The 13373-nt window shown below is 34.1% G+C and overlaps 1 protein-coding gene across 1 annotated transcript in view; it reads left to right on the forward strand.

The window, feature by feature from the left end:
• The window catches only part of PKN2 (protein kinase N2), a 130295-nt gene that overhangs the window by 61633 nt on the left and 55289 nt on the right, over positions 1 to 13373 (forward strand). Inside the window, exons 3-6 of the mRNA XM_059135062.1 lie at positions 426 to 580; positions 8843 to 8960; positions 9285 to 9430; positions 9519 to 9732. Of these exons, the coding sequence (XP_058991045.1) occupies positions 426 to 580; positions 8843 to 8960; positions 9285 to 9430; positions 9519 to 9732 (633 nt within the window). The remainder of the gene's footprint in view (positions 1 to 425; positions 581 to 8842; positions 8961 to 9284; positions 9431 to 9518; positions 9733 to 13373) is intronic.

The following is a 13373-nucleotide window of genomic DNA, read 5'->3' on the forward strand; positions in this document are numbered from 1 at the left end:
TACTATAAAGAATGCTGGCATTATATTCTATTTACAAATAATTACTTTAGAGGAATCTGTATAATGTTTAAATATGCCACCTTCTTCAACCAGTCAGGTATTAAGTACAGATTTAGTATAATTGTTGAATAGATGAGTCAAATTATTTTATTTAATGTAAACATAATAGTGTTGGGAAGACTTTGGAGCAGTGATCTAATTCAGTTTCAAACTCAGTGTATCCCTGGCAGATGATCCTGCAACTCTACTTGAGTATTTTCTTGGCTTCAATTCTTGTATTATTGGTAAGCATAATGAGATTCCATTTAGGTGACTTTAAGCTCATCTCAAACCCTATAATTCTGTATTCTTTGAGAATATCAGCTTCTAATTTTAAGCAGCAATTGGTCCTGCTAAGTAATTTTTACATACTATTTAATTTACAGATTGCCCAAGGACTCCAGATACTCCCAGCAGTGACCCTCGTTGTTCCACTAGTAATAATAGATTGATGGCCTTACAAAAACAATTGGATATAGAACTTAAAGTAAAACAAGGTGCAGAGAACATGATACAGATGTATTCAAATGGATCTTCCAAGGTAAGTACTATAAATGTAAGTGTATATAGCCAGTCCGCATTATTTACATATTCCATATGTGTGAATTCACCTATCTGATAAAACTTATTTGTCCCAGCATCCATACTTGTGACATTTTCACAGTCATTTGTGGGCATGCACAGAGGGCTGAAAAATGTGAGTTGTCTGATGTGCATGTTCAAAACTGAGGTCAGACAAGGGGCTCTACCTTCTTTAAGCTCTTACCCTGTAAACAAGTATCCTTTTCATGGTCTGTTTAGTACCACAGTTTTTGCATTTTTGTGCTTACGGTGACTTTGCTGTTTAAACGTGTATTATGATTTTTAAGACAATTTTAGCTTCTAAATTTGAAAGTATTGACAATAAAACAAGTACGAAACAATAGTTTTTAAAATAATATTTTTAGGGGTGCCTGGGTGGCTCGGTTGGCTAAGCATCTGCCTTCAGCTCAGGTCATGATCCCAGCATCTTGGTATTGCTTCTCCCTCTACCTGCTGCTCCCCCTGCTTGTGAGCATGCTGTCTCTCTCCATCTCTCTCTCTCTGACAAATACATAAATAAAATCTTTAAAAAAATTTTTAAAAAATAACTTACTCCTACTAAAACCAGTTAAGAAAAATTTAGCTGTATGAGTAAAGGGTACACAGGAGCTCTCCATATTTGCAACTTTCTTGTGAATCTAAAATTGTTCTAACACAAAAGGTTATCTTTAAAAAAATTAAGACTCCAGGGGGTACCTGGGTGGCTCAGTTGGTTAAGTGTCTGCCTTTGGCTCAGATCATGGTCCCAGGGTCCTGGGATTGAGCCCCACATCTCCTGCTTCTTCCTCTCCCTCTCCCTTTGCTTGTGTTCCCTCTCTTGCTGTCTCTCTCTGGCAAATAAATAAAGAAAATTCAAAAAAAATTTAGACTCTAATATTAGTTTTCTAGCGCTATAGACAGGTTTTCAGGAAACAACAAATGGAAAGACAGGACATTCTAGTGGGAGTGATTATTTGGAGTAGAGCTGTGGGTTCTTTTGGGAATCTGGAATGGGCATATAATTCCTAATTGAAAGTCATCTTATGGGGAGCAGTTGATACAAATAGGAATGTGTCCTTGTTCTGCGGTATAATGTAGAAGAGAAAGTGTTGGTTACCACTAAACCGATTGTTTTAAAGGTTCTTTCCAATCTAAGGTTCTGTAATTTTATAATTTCCATAAAGTCTTATTAGAAAGGTGGACTTATAAAATTTACCTTTGTATTCTCAACTAATTTAAAGATTTTGCCTCTGCAAATTAATGTTTCTTTCACATTTTAATAGATATTTCCTAAGTAATTTCAGAATAAAAGTTGTTAGGTTGTGTTTTGATTTTGTCTTGTTTTGTTTAAGAATTTGAAATGGGGGATGGGGTAGAATTTTAACTTGGAGCTATGCACCCTGCTCACCCACCTAAGGAAATCTGGGAAGGTACAGAAAAGGGAGAAATGTGTATATATTTATAAATAAGATTTTTTTAAGTTTAATAATGAAAATTAGTTTATATGCCATATTGCAAATGAATTTTTAAATTATTTTTAGGGAAAATATTTGTTTTATACTTGATATATTACTTAGATGATATTTAATAGCATATTTTATTAACTGAACACTCATAGGGTGATAGTTTTTTTCTGTGTTATTATTTTTGATATTGACCTTTAGTTTTGAACATTTTTCATTTTTATCAAATGTTATTTTGGGCTTTTTTGGTTTTAAGGCAAATACTATGTTCTTGGAACTATGAATGCATGATACTATGCTGGGTGTTTTAAAATTAAATTTATTCAGGAGCATGTGGGTGGTGTAGTCAGTTGTTGCACCAGTGACTCTTGGTTTCCGCTCAGGTCCTGAGAACAGGATCTGCTTGTGACTCTCTCTCCTTCTCCCTCTCCCTCTGCACGTTCTCTCCCTCTCCCTCTCTCTCTCTCTCTCTCTCAAATAAATAAGTCTTTAAAAAAAAAATTAAATTTACCTAGCCACCACCCCCTGGAGTAAGTTTTTTAAAAACAAAGTTGATGGATTAGATTGAGAGGTTTATGAACCCTTTGACATTAAAGCAAAAGTGAATGTGTATGTTGATAGATGAATGAATGAGAAGGCCATACATTACATTCTTAAATGGTCCATAATTGCCCCACTCCACTCCCAGTATGAACAGGTTTATGGAAATACTGGAAATAAAATAGATAACTTACGATAACCACAGGTCCAAAATGAACAGAACTATGAGCATCCTACTGAAACAACAGATAATTTTCTGCTAGCCTTTTTTTCCCCCAAGATTTATTTATTTGTTTGTTTGTTTGTTTATTTGAGAGTGAGTGAGTGATGGAGGTGGGAGAGGGAGAGAGAAACTTTAGCAAACTGTGCTGGGTGTGGAGCCAATGCAGGGCTCAGTCCCACAACCCTGAGATCACAATCTGAGCTGAAACCAAGAATCATATGCTCAACCGACTGCACCACCCAGATACCCCAGTAGCTTTTTATTTTTAATTAGGGGATTTATTAGTTTGAGAAGGGATCAAGTAGAGAGGTTCAGCTGCTAAGTCTCTGAGGTAGACCTGCTAGTTATTTCTGTCTAGATTTGGTCTTGTTTTCATTTCTCATCTTTAAACTTCTCATTGGGTCAAAGTGTATCTCTGTGAGATTAGGGAAATTTATAAATTGTAGTTATGTGGAATATTAATTTGTTAAGGACTTAACAGTTTGAACTCTGCTGAACTCTGGAGTATAAATGTAATAAAGTTAATGCCTTATAACATAATAGGTACTAACAGATAACAAATATCCCACTTTCAAAAGTTCACTATCCGAAAAGGAAGTATCACATGTAAGTAATTACAGTACATAATAGTGGTATGTTCAAGTTACTTTAGAAACAGTGGATAAGAATCACTTAACTGCCAGAAGAAGTCATTACTTGATATGAGATTTGAGGGATGATTTGGAATTTAAAAGGGAATTACTTTCTAGGGAAGATGATGTGGGTAAACCCAGCAGATACAGAATAAGGAACTGTTTAATAGCATGGCTTATTCTAAGGAGTATAAGTGCTATTGTATGGCTGTAGCAGAAACTCTGAGCTTATTTCTTATCCAAAATATCTGAAGTAGGTAGAATACACTTTTAACATTTGTAGTCATCTTCAGTGGAAGGCCATGCCCTCATGGGTAAACAAATCTCAATCTCCAGAAAAGCACATTTATTTTTGGGAAAAGTCTTCCAGGTGATTCCAACAAGACTTTTTTTTTTTTCCTCCCTATTCCCTACCAGTAGAGCTTTAAGTGAGTGAGGTGTAGTGAGAGGTATAGCATTAAGCAGTTGAGATTCTATCTTACGAGATATATGGAGCTACTGAAAGACTTTTAGCAGAGTAAATACATTATCAGAATTGAAGTTTAGAAAGTTCATATTCATCTTTCTTAGACTTGAAGAATTCATTAGAGAAGGGTCAAGTGTATAGGCAGCAAGTTTAAATAAGCTTTTGTAGGAGGCCAGGTGAAACATGCTTCATTCCTCTTGTAACAGCAGTGAAAGTAAAGAAGACGGAGTCAAGCTATTTAGGTAGAATAAATATGTGGTGTCTTGATATGAGAAAGAAAGAGTTGAAGATGATTCTTAGGTTGGTTATGTAGGCAGATTGATGAATGGTGGTGCCCCTTCACACAGATAGGTAATTCACAATGGGGAGCAAATTTAGGGTAGGAGTAATGAATTAATTTTCTTGGTGAAAATCATCTCCAGCACCTGGTTATTATATTCCTCATAACAAAATTACTACCCTAATACACATTATAGCCAGAGTTGTCCTTTCAAAAGCCAAGTCAGATATTTTCAACTCATGTTTCAAAACCTTCTGTTGGCTTTCTGGCAAGCTTAGAACAAAATCCAGAGTCCTTATTGTGGCTTACAAGTTCATACATGACTTACCCTGGCTATCTTCTGATTTTATCCTTTAAAACACTATATTCTCTCTTAATACACTCTAGCTATATCAGCTTCTTTGCTATCTCTTGAACATACCAAGCACACTCTTACTTTAGAGGCTTTGCATTTACTGTGTCTCTGCCTAGATGTCTCCACTGAAGTACTTTTCATGGGGCTTTTTCTCTCACTTCATTACAGTCCCTGCTAGATGCTAACACTTCAGCAAGCTCTTTACTACTCTACTGTATAAAGTATCAGCCCCGTCTCTCCTTGTCTCTTTCATTGCATTACTACTACCTGAAATTATAATTTACATTATTTCTTTATCATCTTTATCAACATTAGAATGTAAATTTATTGGCTCTAAGGATCACCATTGGTTTTCAGAATAATCTGAGGGCTTCATAAGACATGTTGAAGAGATGTTTTCCATAGATGTATTCAGGTGACAAGCTATTTATTAAAATTTGGGGTTCTTGTTAACATCTTTAAATGTACCCAGGTCTTTCAAAACTTTTTCTCATTTGAAAATATCTGATCATCTATCGTCGCCTCACTCTCCTCAATGGTTCTAGTTTTGATATAGTCCAGTATCATCTGTATTAACAGCCCATAAAACGTTTCTGGATTTTCTCAGCTAAAATTGATCCCATCTTCCTTTGAATTTTCTTTGACTACTTTAAACATTCTGATACATACATAATTATTTGTATCTGTTCAGTAAAATTAAAGGTTTTTAAAGGTAGCATCCTAACTGATAAATCTTTGTATTTTCACTGGATGTGACCATAATTAATACATGTAAAGTAAGCCATAAGTATGTGATGGAAAAATAAAGATAATGATTGGTTTATTTATTTCTGAAATCTGTGTGTGATGTAGTTTATCTGTTATAAAGGTCCCACTATGACTTGCAAAACAGTAATGGTTATTTTTTATAAAACAAAATATTACATAATTGGAAAATACAAAATTTTTAACTTAAAATTTTAAAATGCTGTACATTTAAAATATAACAGGCATTGTAGAGTGCTAATCACCAATAGAACCATATAAAATTACCATCTTTTTAGTTCAGAATTAGTCAGATATTGGCATTTTCATATGATTCAACCTAACATACATAAAAATCTTTCCAAAACCTTAACATAAAGGCCAGTATTTCTGTAATTCTTAAACCAGTTTGTCTACTTTAGACCTACCTTATCTCTTGTTTTGAATATATTGGGTGCTCAGTAAAAAATCTGTTGAATCCCTAGAAGCATAAAACTGACCATAAAAATTTATTGAATGCTGGAAAGCATAAGACTGACATGTAGTAATTATAAATTACCTGTTACAGGTACTATCCACTGTCAGTTTTAAAAGCTTTCATCATACTTTGACATCTGTGCAGATCTTCCAGAAGTCTGGGAAAAGTCAATTAATTTTAAAATGAACCAATGCTCTTCTTTGCATGTTGAATTGAAATAGTTAAAGTATTTTCAGGGTTACCTGGGTGGCTCAGTGGGTTAAAGCCTCTGCCTTCAGCTCTGGTCATGATCCCAGGATCCTGGGGTTGAGCCCCACATCTGGCTCTCTGCTCAGCAGGGAGCCTGCTTCCCTTCCTCTCTCTGCCTGCCTCTCTGCCTAGTGTGATCGTTGTCTGTCAGATAAATAAATAAATAAAATCTTAAAAAAAAAAAAAAAAAAAAAGGAAAGTATTTCCAAAGAAGTAAATGATAGAACTGCTGTCTTCTCTTGTGGTAATAAAAATAATAAAAGGAGTAGCTTAATTGAAGAGCATAGTATTATACAGTTTGCTTAATATTTATACATATTTATACTAGTACTTCATTATCTTAATAATCATTTTTATTACTCTAAAAGAGAACATTTTAATGCCAATCAAGTGCTAGGCAGTATGATTTTAGTTTTATCTAATGCTTACAAACCTCCATGTTTTAGAGAATGGTATCCCCATTTACATAATTTCTGCAAGAAACCTAAAGTTTGCGGAAGATAGGTAACTAACCCAAGGTTAAATGAGCTGAACCCCGGTCTGTCTGATTACAAAACATATTTGCCTCATTAAATTAGAGCTTTGGAATACTAAGTTTTTCCTCTTACTCCAATGAGGTCTCAAAGAAATAGAAAAGCTATTTTAAATCTTCAGTTTGTCTGATGTACCTAATACTGGAAAGGAATAATTAAAGTAAAAGTAAAGTATTTTCATTTTAAATCTGGAAGGTGAATAGGTATATTCTTAAAAGCATATATAATTAGTCATAACAAAACACCAAACTCAAGCAAGTATTTTTAATGGTAAAGCAGAATTACCAAATACAGTGTGGGGTGTTGTGTGTGTGTGTGTACTTCATGGTGTAAATTGATATTTAAGAGATATTTAATTTGATATTTAATTTACATATATTAAACTCTGCTGCCCAACTCCTTTGGCTTAAAATCTAAATATTTAATAAAGAATGAAATCTGACTAGAAGATCTTTCCTAAATTGACCTTAGAAGCAGGAAAGAAATGGTAGAAAAATATGAAAATAAGTTTGCAAACTGCTTTTTCTTCCACTATATTTAGCCAAACTAATTTAGTATTTATCATAAAATATGTCAGCTCACTTTCTGTTTTTCCTTATATAATGTTGTCATTGTCTGTCTCACCCCACATCTTCACCCTCCCCTTTTTTCAGTGTCATCATATACTTGTGTGTATTTTTATTGAAATGATGCTGCACACCTGATACTTATCACTAGCTTAGAAGCTAGAGACCAGGCTTGAACTCTTCCAGAGAATATAGGTTGATTTATCCTATTTTATTTCCAAACCAGTACTGACTGCCTTGGTGATAAAAGTAGAGATGCCTAAATAATAAGCAAAAATTAGCCTTTCTTGTGAATAAATGTTTCCTAACTTGATGCATAGCTTATCATTTCTTTTTTTGTGGATTGAAAACCACTAGACTTTGACAACTAATATAACTAACCAGGAGATGGTATTAACTTCTGTTACTAGTTACATATGAAATTTTTGGAAGAAATTACTGTTTTATTTTCTATGGCTGCTGCAATAAATCATCATAAATTTAGTGGCTTAAAACGACATAACTTTATTATTTTACAGTTTTGTAATTGAGAAGTCTCAATGATCTCACTGAATTAAAAATCAGGCATTGGCAAAGCTGCATTCCCTTCTGAAGGAGGTAGAGGATAATTTGTTTCCTTACTCTTTCTAGCATCCAGAGGCTGCCCACATTTCTTGGCTTATGGCCCTCTTCTCAGTCTTTGAAGTCAACAGCAGTGTGTAGAGTTCTCACATTACTCTGCCCTCTTCTTCTGCCTTCTCTTCTACATTTAAGGAGCCTTGTGATTACTTTGGGTCTACCTGGATAAATCCAGGAAATGATCTCTATATTTTAAGTTTGGGCAATTAACAACCTTAATTCCATCTGCTCTCTTAGTCCCCCTTTGCCATGTAAGGTAACATTTGTAAGGTTTTAGGATTAGGACATGGACATCTTTGGGTGGATCGTTATTTAGCTGACCACAGTTCCAAAAATGGTAAGTTTTTGTGACTCTCTGTTAGTAGTATTCATTGTTACTGAAACTAATCTGAAGTATGATAGTAACATTATTTCATGAAATTCACCTTTCTTGAAGTTAAAAGAAGTAAAAGAGGTGTACTCACTATAATTCCCTCTTACTTTATTGAGACAGTTTTTTTTGACATTCAAGAATTTCAAGAAACCTTTCTCATTATCTCACTAATGTTGACAAATGCTGTTTCTTGTTTCCTTTCTCAGATTTATCACAGATACCATCTATGATTAGTTTTAAAAATTTGCCTTCCTATGTGAAACACTGGAAGATTGTAAATGTATTGTTATGGGAGAGGAAGAGGTTTTCAAAATGTTCAGGCCTAGTCACTGAGGCATCTCTGTCACATACAGTGCTTCTGAGTATGAGAATTACTGACCATGGTCTGGGAAAATTCTGTATATTTTGTGTAAAGCAGGAAAAGAGAAAATTACAAATGTGAATTTGGAGTTTTTTAAACAGTAGTAAAATTCACTTGCTTTCACTCAAATTATCCTAATTTATGGAGTTGTTTTTCTCATTTATAGTGCTAACAGTTTGGTGGCTTTTTAAAATAAATGTATCTACAGGTATATCTATTTATATTTAAAATAAGTATATCTACATACAAGTGTTCTTTTAACTCTGTTTTTTCATTTGCTGATAATCATTTGATCTGACTTAGGAGTTATGAAAAAGTTTTGTCTTTTCACCTGCTTACCTTTTCAAACTTATTTTAATAGGATCGGAAACTCCATGGCACAGCTCAGCAATTGCTCCAGGACAGCAAGACAAAAATAGAAGTGATTCGAATGCAGATTCTTCAGGCAGTCCAGACCAATGAATTGGCTTTTGATAATGGTGATGGAATAGAGATAAATTGTCATTCTTATTATTATGGGCATGGTGCTTAATAAATGTTAAGTAGGAGAGAAGCAGTAGTTCAAAGTTAAGGAGGAGGAAGCATTATGTTTCTTGATGTTTAGTTTTTATCTTTGATTTTTAGTGGCTAAAATGGTAGGCTTTTTATTTCAACATTGTATCTATTAAGTATTACTTGAGTGTTTATTGACTTAATAAGTAACTTTTAAGTCGTAGGAAATTTTTTGTTCATGAATTCTAATCACTTCACATGAAAATACCAAATAAATGGTTCAATTGCATTTTTTTTTTTCCCCCCTCTAGCAAAACCTGTCATAAGTCCTCTTGAACTTCGGATGGAAGAATTAAGGCATCATTTTAGGATAGAGTTTGCAGTAGCAGAAGGTGCAAAGAATGTAATGAAATTACTTGGCTCAGGAAAAGTAACAGACAGAAAAGCACTTTCAGAAGTAATTTTAAATAAATATTTTAACTTAATAAATATATTAATCAAAGAATGTAATTATTTAAATAACAATTGTCTTTTCCCTGTTCAAGGCCCAAGCAAGATTTAATGAATCAAGTCAGAAGTTGGACCTTTTGAAGTATTCATTAGAACAAAGATTAAATGAACTTCCCAAGAATCATCCCAAAAGCGGTATTATTATTGAGGAGCTTTCACTTGTTGCATCACCAACACTAAGTCCACGTCAAAGTATGATATCCACACAAAACCAATATAGTACACTATCCAAACCAGCAGCACTAACAGGTAGGTTGTGTACATCTCCTAATTATTTTTGATTCCTTCTTCTGAGTCTACATCTGGTCCTGGTTTAATAAATGAATAAGAAAGTATGCCCAGATTTTTAAAACATTGTGATAATTTACACATCACATAAAATTTATTATTTTAACTATTTAAAAATATACAGTTCAGAAGTATTTATTTACAGTGTTGTGTAACCATAATCACTTTGTAGTTCCAAAACATTTTCATCATCCTAAAAGGAAACCCTGTACCCATTAAGTAGTTACTCCCCATACCCCCAGCCTCTGGCAACCACTATTGACTTTCTCTCTGTATAGATTTGTCTTCTAGATATTACATAATTATGTAGAATTACATAATTTGTGGCCTTCCGTGTCTGACTTCTTTCACTTAGTGTTCTAGTCTCAAGCTTTGTTCTTGTAGCATATACCAGTATTTCATTCCTTTTTATGATAAATAATATTCCTTTGTATGTGGATTTATACTGAGTTTTGTTTATCCATTCATCAGTGGGTGGATATTTGGATTGTTTGGGTTATTTCCACCTGTTGACAGTTGTGAATAGTGTTGTTATGAACATTTGTGTTTAGGGTTTTTTTGGTTTTGTTTTTGTTTTTTTGAAACATCTGTTTTCACTTATTTTGGGTATATACCTAGGAGTATAATTAGCAGGTCACGATAATTTTGTGTTTATATTTTTGAGGAGTGGTCAGACTTTTCCACAATGGCAGCATCATCATTTTATGTCATTTATCATTTTATGTTCCCAAGAGCACATATCCTTACCAATACTTTTCCATTTTTTTATTCTTATTATTTCCATTTTCATGGGTCCATTATTGAAAGTGGGGCAATCTCTAATTATTTTGTGTGCCTATTTCTCCTTTTAATTATGTAATTGTTTGCTTCATGTATTTTTGGGTTCTGTTGTTAAGTGCACATGACATGTTTGTAATATTTTTATATCTTCTTGATGGATTGACTGTTTTATCAAAATGTAATGTCCTTCTTTGTCTCCTGTAATAATTTTGGATTGAAAGTCTATTTTGTCTGATAATAGTCTAGCCATCCCAGCTTTCTTTTCCTTATTACTATTTGCACTGAATATCTTTTCCTGCCCATTCATTTTTAATCTGTTTGGGTCTTTGGATCTAAAATAAGCCCTTTTAGATAGCCTATAATTATGTTTTTTTAATCAGTTCTGCCAGTCTCTCCCTTTTACTTGAACAGTGTAATCCATGTACATTTAAGGTAATTACTTATGTGGCAATGCAATTCCGATGCTAACTACCTAGAGTTGGGTCAGATTTTATAAGTTAATGGCGCAGTCCCCCACAAGACTGCCCTCCTTTCCAACACAAGTTGTAAGCTTGGAGTTTCCCCAACTATCCACACTTTTGACGAACAGGCTACAAATCAGGGATTTCCACTGCCACCTCAGGCTCAATAATTTTATAGAACAACTCAAAGAAATCAAGAAAGCTCTGTGTTTATGATGATAGTGTTATTACTTGTTAAAAATATAAATTAGAAAAGATACATGAAAGATCTGGGGGTCCCAGATGTGAAGCTTCCTAGTTCTCAGTGTGTATCAGTTTCTGTCACCAACCAGGAATCTCATTCTACTGGGAGTATCCACAGTTTTTATTTTGGCTTTATTATGTGGGAGTGACCTGCCACTGGTGAGTGATTCAGCCACTTGATTGAAATCAGTGTCTAGTTCCCCACCCTCTCTGAAGGTCAAGAGGTCAGATTAATATTACGTGGCACCACCCCTCTAACCATATGGTTGTATTTCTGGCATAGCTAGCCCCCATCCAAAAACTGTGTAGGGTCCCATCATGAATCACTTTGTTAGTATAAACCCATCTGAGGTCTGAGGGACCCACTAAGAAATGAAGACACTGTTGTCACTGGGGAAATAGCAATGATTTAAAGGTTTGCTCCCAGGAGCCATGAACAAAACCCAGCCAAATCCTTTATTATACAACAAAAAGGCTTACTTCTGCCATTTTGTTATTTGTTTTCTACAGGTCTTAATCTTTTTTTTCCCCCTGAATTCTTCTGATACTGCTTTCTTTTGTTTTTAAATTTTTCTAGTTTACCTTCTTGGTTCCCTTGTTTCCTTTACTGTGTATTTTTTAGTTCTGTTCTCAGTGGTTTCCGTGGTGATTAATATCCTGAATTTATGAGTCTTTACCACTTTACCTTCAATAGCCTACAAAAACTCCACTCCTATATAGCTGTGTCTCCCTGTCTTTATGTTGTTGTTGTATCATAGATTACATGTTTATATACTGTGTGCCCATTAGATCACATTATAAGTACTGTTTTATGCATCTGTCTTTGAAGTAATAAAGGAAACAAAGAGTTACGAATCAGAAACAGTATTGCTGGCTCTTATATTTACCTGTGTAGTTAGTTTCACTGGTATTTTTTTTTTTCTCCCAATTTCAAGTTACTGTCTAAATGTCCTTTCATTTCAATCCGAATGACTTATTTTAGCACTTCTGGGCAGATCTTCTAGTTACAAACTCCCTTAACTTTGATTTTTCTGGGAATCTTTTATTTTTGAAGGTTAGTTTTGTGATATGTGGAAAACTTGGTTGACAGTTTTTTCTTTCATTACTTTACATATGTCATTCCAGTCTCTTCTGGCCTTTGTGCTTTCTGATGAAAAATCAGCTTTTATTCTTACTGAGGATTCCTTTTAAGTGGTGACTTGCTCGTCCCTTGCTATTTTGTAAGATTTCTCTGTCTTTGGTTTTTTTCACAGTTTGGTTATAGTATGTCTTAAATAGTAATCTCTTAGAGTTTACTTTGTTTGGATTCCTTGAGCTTCTTAATGTGTAGATTCATGTCCTTCATCAAATTTGGGATATTTTCAGACATTAATTCTTCACATATTTTTTCTGCCACTTTATCTCTCTTCTCTCCTGAAACTCCCATAGTGTGTGTGTCTGTATTCTTCATGGTATTCCAGAGGTGACTTTGTTTCTGTTCAGTATTTCTTTATAAAAAGAACAAATGTTTATTGATGTACAGACATTTTGTGGACCCAGAGATGGAGGTAAACACAAAAGCACACATCAGCTTCCATGGCCTTCAGAAATTAGAAGGGTGAGGAAAGCATCAGAAGTCAGAGTCTTCCGACCAGCAAACTCCTATGAGCTCTGTCCACAAACATGAATTGTGTCTCTCTGGTTTGAAACTGTCAAGATTTCTCTCAAAAGCCTGACTTTAGTAGAGCTCAGAAAGAAGCTTCTCATAAGGGTCTTTTTAAGTTACTAAGCCAGAAGTCAAATTGGTTAAGTCAGTTACAGACCATCTTTAGTTTCATTGTTTTACTTCCTGCTTTTTATTTTGTTTTGTTTTTAATTAGGAGCATACCCATTTAGTGTTGTTTTATCTTATTGATGAATTACTCTTTTATCATTACAAATACTCCATCTCTGAAAATACTCAGACATACAGTTTACTTTGTCTAATATTATTAGAGCCACATTACCCTTCTAATACCTAATGTAACCTAGCAAGAATTTTTTCCATCCTTTCATTTTCAATCTTTTTTTTTACTTGAAGTGACATATTTAATATACATTATATAGGTGACTCTTTTCTTTTTATCTACCCTGAAAATC

Source organism: Mustela lutreola, chromosome 10 (assembly GCF_030435805.1).
Source record: "Mustela lutreola isolate mMusLut2 chromosome 10, mMusLut2.pri, whole genome shotgun sequence".
Lineage (NCBI taxonomy): Eukaryota > Metazoa > Chordata > Mammalia > Carnivora > Mustelidae > Mustela > Mustela lutreola.